Source organism: Lissotriton helveticus, chromosome 12, assembly GCF_964261635.1.
Source record: "Lissotriton helveticus chromosome 12, aLisHel1.1, whole genome shotgun sequence".
Lineage (NCBI taxonomy): Eukaryota > Metazoa > Chordata > Amphibia > Caudata > Salamandridae > Lissotriton > Lissotriton helveticus.
In genome coordinates, this window is record NC_136073.1 from 142,624,016 (window position 1) to 142,631,154 (window position 7,139).

The window sequence follows — 7,139 nt, forward strand, 5'->3', positions numbered from 1 at the left end:
AAATTACACACTAGGTAAGAGCAATATGCTGCCTAAAAGAAAAGGTAACAACATCCTGGAAAAAGCAAACACTCATAAGGAATAAAAGATTTAATAAAGCATGTAAAATGTAAGCAGGAACACGGTGAACTTAACGCTTTTACAGTCATTATCCAGAAATCAACAAGTATTTTTGCCTGAAAAGTCAAGGACATAACTACAGGGCCCAGAAAGGACCCATTTCAATGTCCACTGCTTATATGCTTACAAAACGTAAGCAGTTTGGTTTCAAAAGACCACATTTGTGAACACAAAGCCGCCGTACACATTTCATTTTCCAATCCACCCATCAACCAGGTATTGCAGTACCTCCAGGCAGAGCCGGTACTAGGATTTTCGGGGCCCTGGGCAAAAGGGAATGTGGGAGGCCCCTGAAATCTACATAAGTGACACCTTCTGATTTCGGGAAAGCTGCTTTGTGCAGACTCCACTTGGGCCGCAGCTCCTCTTCTCAGCCACCCCAAGCAACTCTTGTACAGCTCATTTCGAACTGAAGGTGTGAGAATTGCTTGGGTGCTGAGTTAAACCTGTGTGGGCTAAAGTGCTGACAATGGGCACCCTGCCGAGTCTCTGAACTGGCTGCCTGAGAGGTGTACCCTCCACTAGGCCTTCCCACACCATCCCTTAGAGGCCCCAGGAGGGGGGCCCCCTCCCATGAGCTCGTTTGTGAAGCATTTCTTTCACTCTGATCGGCAGACATACACGAGGAATAGTGAGGTGTTAATTGCCATTGTGGTGGGCCCCATCCTGGCAGGCAGAGTGCCAGGTCCTGGGCAGCTGCCCACACTGCCCATGCCTTGCGCCGGCCCTGCCTCCAGGTAGGAGGTACTGGAGGAAAACGATGCTGTTCAAAGAAAGACAAGAAAACAAAAGTAGCGCTTTACTGACAAACTCTGTAAGGTGTCGCTAATGTGTTGGGGTTTGAAAAAAATGTAAGCCACTTTAAGAACACTCCATCTTGCTTTATTTAATTATTTTTCAGAGTTTGAACATTTTATTTCCGAGGCTGCACTTTGGAATGGAAAAATGTCAAAACGGCATTTCCAGCAAAAGTGTTTTTCTTTTTTGCATCCATTTCACAGGGGTACAAATTTCTTGATTCATGATTTTCGGAAAAGTGAGAAGGAGTTAGACAGAACGAGAGGGAATAGGAGTAAGAAAGAGGGGGCAGCTGCCAGCGGCAGAGCAGAAGCGGACAGCTACCTTGTCTTGTCTGGGCAGGAAGTAAGAGACAGAGACCTTTTCCTTCTCTGCTCCCCGCCCGTCCACGAACAGAATATTTCTGACGTCCAGGGACGCAAGTTCATAATAAAAAAGTAGGGGAACGGAATCTACAGAATTAAAGAAGTAGGGGCACGCCATGCCCTGCCGTTCCCTTCCACTTCGAGCACTGGCCCCGACACTTTCAAATGTCACCAGCCACCACTGAGTGGGCCACCAGCGTTAAAGCCGACGCTCGGCACGTGGAGAACATGGTGATGAAATAGAAGGATTGAGGCTTAGAAAAAGGAGAGCAGGAATCGTTAATGAGATAGCGATTGAACGGGAACAGCAGGAGAGAGAAATCAGTTCGTGCAACAAGAACTGGAGAGGAGAAAAATGAAGCATGGAGACAGTCTTGAGAAGTGATAGGAGAAAAAAAAGCAGCGAGAGCAGGAGAGAGAAAGCAGGCCATGGAACAGAGCAGAAACTAGACAGGAGAGAAAGAAATCAGGTCTGCAAGAATAGTTCGGAGGCAAGGAGCTGAGGAACATTCGAGAGTGTGCATGTGCATGTGAGCATGTGCAAAGAGACCGCAAGTATCGCAAATCCCACTTGTCCCCCCTTAGATCTGTTCTCCATTCAGCTGCTCGTTTCATTTATGGGGCCAAAAGAAGCGACCACATTTTTTTTTTTTTTTTTTTTAGGGGGTTTTGTAAAGCGCTTGGTGACGCACAGCGGCGTGTCCCCGCGCTAAGGAGCTGATGCTTACTGGAAACTACCGGAGCGGAATAGCTTATTGGGTGAATAGTACAGTTTTGAGCTTGGCTCTGAAAAGTGATTCTGATGGTTCTAGGCGCAACGCCATGGGTAGTTTGTTCCATCTAGATGCTGCTAGGTACCTAAAGGATCTGCCGCCCATCCGTGCTTTAGACCCCTTGGGCATGGACAAGAGCCCCGTACCGGAAGATCTAAGGGAGCGGGACGGCTCGTACGGTGTCAGCAGTCCTTTCAGAGGGAGGGGAGACCTCCCATTGATAATCCGATGGCAAGTACATAGTGCTTTAAAATCTACCCTGCTTCTAACCGGAAGCCAGTGCAGGGACCGGAGGGCCGCTGTAGAGGCAGCTCTTCTGGGTAGTCTGAGCACTAGTCGGGCAGCAGCATTCTGTAAGACCTGTAAGCGGCTCGGATTCTTCTCCAAAGTCCCTAAATAGAGAAGGTTGCCATAGTCCATCTTAGATGTAACTAGTGCATGCACCAGGGTTTGACGGGTTTTAATCTGTAAGAACTTCAATACCTTCCTGAGACTTTTGAGTGTCCCAAAACATGATCCAACCACCCGATTAATCTGAGGGCCAAAGGTCAAGTCGGTGTCAAACCAGATACCCAGGTTCTTTGCTTTTTGGCAAGGGGTAGGTGTTGGACCTAGGCATGGTGGCCACCATGCCGACGTCCACGCCGCCTGGTCTCCCCCCACGACCAGCACCTCGGTCTTGCCTCCATTGAGCTTGAGGCAATTGGCGGACATCCAGGCAGCTAGGTCTTGCATGCATGCTCTGAAGATGTCCGCCGAGAGGCCGGGCGCACGCGACAGGGAGATGACCAGCTGCGTGTCGTCAGCGTATGACACCATGCGGAGGCCGTGACTCTCTACTATGGTGGCAATCGGGGCAACATAAAGATTGAAGAGAGTTGGACTCAGGGACGAGCCCTGCGGCACCCCCTGGTCCAAAGAAACTCGCTCCGAGTAGTAGTCACCTTGCCTCACTTGGAAGCCTCGGCCAGCTAGAAATGAATGGATCCATTTCAACGCTGCCCCTCTCACCCCTCCTTTGCTCAGACACTGTAGCAAGATGGAATGTGCTACAGTGTCGAACGCAGCGCTGAGGTCTAAGAGAACTAAGGCCATGGCTTGGCCCTCGTCAGCACCCTGCCTGAGGGTTTCAGTAGCCATGAGAAGGGCAGACTCTGTGGAGTGACGAGGCCGAAACCCAAATTGGGTAGGATGAAGAAGGTTGTTCTCCTCCAAAAATTTCATTAGCTGTTTGTTTACCACCTTCTCCGCTACCTTAGAAAAATAAGGCAGCAGTGAGATGGGACGCAAGTTGTCCAGCTTCTCAAAGCTTATGTTGGGCTTCTTGCGGAGGGGGAGCACCACAGCCTGTTTCCAGTCCTCTGGTATGGAACTGGACCGGAAGGAGACATCCAGCAGGTGCCTAATGTAGGGTTCAAGTGTCTTCAGGCTGTCCCCCAACCTTTTTGGGGAGGCGGGATCACGCGGGGAGCCTGATTTCACCGATCTACATATTTTAACTAGATCCTCAGGTGTGGGGGTGATGAAATTGAGTAGCAGGTTTTGACCAACTTCCTCTCTTACTGAGTCTGCTAGCTCTTCCACTGCTGGTGGTATAGCGGGAAAAGCAGACACTTTGAACCCAAAGTGGTTGGCAATGCGATTGCATGCTGCTACCGAGTGGTCTTCGGCTAGAGTGGAGGTTTTTGGGATGGCCAGGGATTTATATATGCTGAACAGTTCCCTAGCAGAGTTATCTGCTCCCTGGATTCTGTCTGCGTAATATGTGGCTTTCTCTATCCGAATCTTATTATGATAGACGCGTCTCTTAGCGAGATAGCCCTCTTTCAACTGGTCGTCATATGCCACTCTCCACTGTCTTTCTGCTCGTTTACAGTCCTTTTTGGCACAGCGCAGCGCCTCGCTGAACCAAGGAGCAGATCTTTGTCTGCGGGCTCCTATTATTGACCGGCCCAGTGGGGCGTATAGTCCAGGGCAGCCGTGATGCGGTCGTTGAGCAATTTATTAGCCGTGACCACATCATTGCCTCCTGGGGGGCCCATCCGCGGTCAGAGCCTTGTTAAACTCTGTCAGGGAGAATCTTGCCCACCTGCGTCGTGGATAATTAAGTGGGGTGGGGGCAGTGGCCTTGTGTTTGGGCAGATAGATTACAAATGGAACAAAAAAATGATCGGTCCAGGGCAAGGGCACTGGGGGAGCAACTGAGACATATTCCCAGTTGGCAAATATTGGATCTAACAGATGCCCATGATTATGTGTTGGGAGCTGCCCCTTTAGCTCTAGCTGTAGGGTGTGGAGTTCTTGACGGAACTCCATTGCTCCTTTATCTGATAAATCTTCCCAGTGTGTGTTTAAGTCTCCAAGTAACAGAAACGTATCCCTCCTCATCGCTGTTTCTGTGACACACTCTAAAAGATTGCCTTTAAACCTGGACATAGGTCCTGGTGGGCGATAGATTAAGAGTCCCTTTACAGTCGTGCTCCCATCGATCTTTATGGTGAAGACACCCGCCTCGCATCCCGCCAGATGAGCTGGTTCCAGTTTACAGGCCCATTGCTGTTTAAAGCCAATCGCTATTCCTCCCCCTCTGCCTTCAGGTCTATCCAGACACACCGATGTTATCTACCCTCCGCTGGGTTCCCATCGAGGCTAGAGCTATCTACATGACTGTCTGTATCACCCACAAAGCCTTGCACTCCTTCTCGCCTCCCTACCTGGCGAACAAGCTGAAACTCTCTGGAGGCTCTAGACCTTCACGTAATGCGGAAACTCTACTGCTTGAACCTCCCACTTTCAAGAAGGAAAGATCGATGACCCAATCCTTTTCAGGTAACGCGGTGAGAATATGGAACTCACTTCCGCCTCAGCTCCGGACCACCACCTCCTCCCAGGTCTTCAAAACGGACCTCAAAGTTCTCCTCCTCCAAAACACCTCCTAAAGTAATTCATGCCCTCTCTATTATCTAAAGGAAGACCTCCCATCACTGAAAACTATTCTCCATGACTATGGAAGTACCTTCCCAGTGTGTTCTGGCAGTTTGAGTGTTTACCATTTATTGCAGTATTATCCTTGTACCTGTGTATGGGGATGTATGACGTTAGAACGCATACTTTTAGCACGCATAACTTTACCACACATTTTTTACAACGCAGGATCCATTACAACGGAGTACCATTACCACACATTTTTTTACAACGCAGATACCTTTACAACGCATACCATTACAACGTAAGTATTGGTAAGTATATAATTTTTTTTAAAATGTAAGTAATTTAAATTATTATAATTTAATTTATTTTTAATTTAATTTTATTTTAAACCCAAACCTATCCCTGAACCCTAAAAATACCCTTTTACCCAAAAACCCAAACCTAGCCCTGAACCCTAAAAATACCCCTTTACCCAAAAACCCAAACCTAACCCTGAACCCTAAAAATACCCCTTAACCCAAAAAACCCAAACCTAGCCCTGAACCCTAAAAATGCCCCTTTACCTAAAAACCCAAACCTAGCCCTAACCCTAAAAATACCCCTTTACCCAAAAACCCAAACCTAGCCCTGAACCCTAAAATACCCCGTTACCAAAAAACCCAAACCTAGCCCTGAACCCTAAAAATACCCCTTTACCCAAAAACCCAAACCTAGCCCTGAACCCTAAAAATACCCCTTTATTTTACGAAATGCGTTGTAAACGTACATGCGTTGTAATAGTACTTGCGTTGTAATAGTATCCGTTGTAAAAGTATGCGTTGTAAAAGTTTTTGCATTGTAAAAAATGCGTGGTAATGGTATTGCGTGGTAAAAAATGCGTGGTAAAGGTTACATACCGTGTAGGGTACCCTTTTGTAACTTGCACACGTCACTTTTCTCTTGTAACACACTGTTTGCTACCTCTCACATTTTGTTTGCTTTTGATACTTGCACAAGTGCCTCCATTGCCTACGTAACGTTTGTTCTTGTGCCTGAGTGTCTAGCATGTATTGCAGTATTATACCTCTAATTGTACTTTGTTTCTCTTGTAACCTGCACACTTGTCACTTTTTCCTCCTGAATTGCATCGTTTGCTACCTCATGTATTTTGTTTGCTCACAATTGTCACTTTTACCTCATGTAACTTAATGTCTGCTTTTGTAATTTTGGTTCATTTGTAATGTTCTGTTCCTATTGTGAAGAGCTCTGACTCCTTCGAGTAAAGTCGGCGCTATATAAAAACGCATAAATAAATAAAAAATAAATAAATAAAGTAAACATCGAAACTAACGGACAACACCTAACGGTCGTCACCTCGGGTGAAGGGCAGAGTGCCGATGCCTGTCCTGCGCGCGCGCCCACAGCGGTCAGTCCGCGCCTCTACTTACAGCTCCTGGAGTGAAATCACGGCCGCAATGATCTAGACTCCGCTTTTCACCCTCGCCCCGGGACCCCAGCAGGGTGATGGAGATGCAGTCCATGGTGCCGGCACAGAGGGCCGTCCCTGTCACCACGTGAATTTTGTAGTCAGCCATGTCCACGAGAGCAGCTCTGAGGTCCTGGGTCACACGGGCGGAATCCCTTCCTTTTTACTGAAGGGAGCAGCGTCTTTCTCGACACCCAACCCCTTTATACTCAGGGAGGCTGGACCTGAGCCATCCTTATCAGAGAAGCAAAGATCAAATGGCGGGTTATGAAGACACTTCAAAAGCTTTTCGTAACTACCGCTGTTTCTTGAGAATACGCTCAGTTGACCACGTCAGGTATTTCCAGGGAAAAGGTAATAAAAGTAAACAGAAAAAAATCGGAAAGAGGAGGAAGAGATTAGTTTGAAAACCGTCAAAAAGTGATAAAGAAGTGACGGGTACGAGCGAGATAGCGGGGCAGGGAGTGCCTGACAGTGAATCAAAGAGGCCAGAGGTGAACTCCAGACTTGTTACTCAGCGCACCAAGGTTACATTTCACCTGCAGCAGAATTCTGAGCAAAGCTTCGGGCACCAGCACTCTTTGTTTTACAAATCAAGCACTAACTGTAAAGTAGGCCCCAACATCTTCCTAAAGGACACAATCAGCAATGTAACAATTTTGCATAAACACCTGGGGTCGTATTACA

The 7,139-nt window shown here is 47.7% G+C and overlaps 1 protein-coding gene across 1 annotated transcript in view; it reads right to left on the minus strand.

Annotated features, from left to right (window-relative positions):
• LOC144799578 (hydroperoxide isomerase ALOXE3-like) overlaps positions 1 to 6,663 on the minus strand; it is a 201,765-nt gene extending 195,102 nt beyond the window's left edge. Inside the window, exon 1 of the mRNA XM_078670951.1 lies at positions 6,415 to 6,663. Coding sequence (XP_078527077.1) covers positions 6,415 to 6,561 — 147 coding nt within the window. The 5' untranslated portion in view covers positions 6,562 to 6,663. The remainder of the gene's footprint in view (positions 1 to 6,414) is intronic.
• Positions 6,664 to 7,139: the final 476 nt, after the last annotated feature.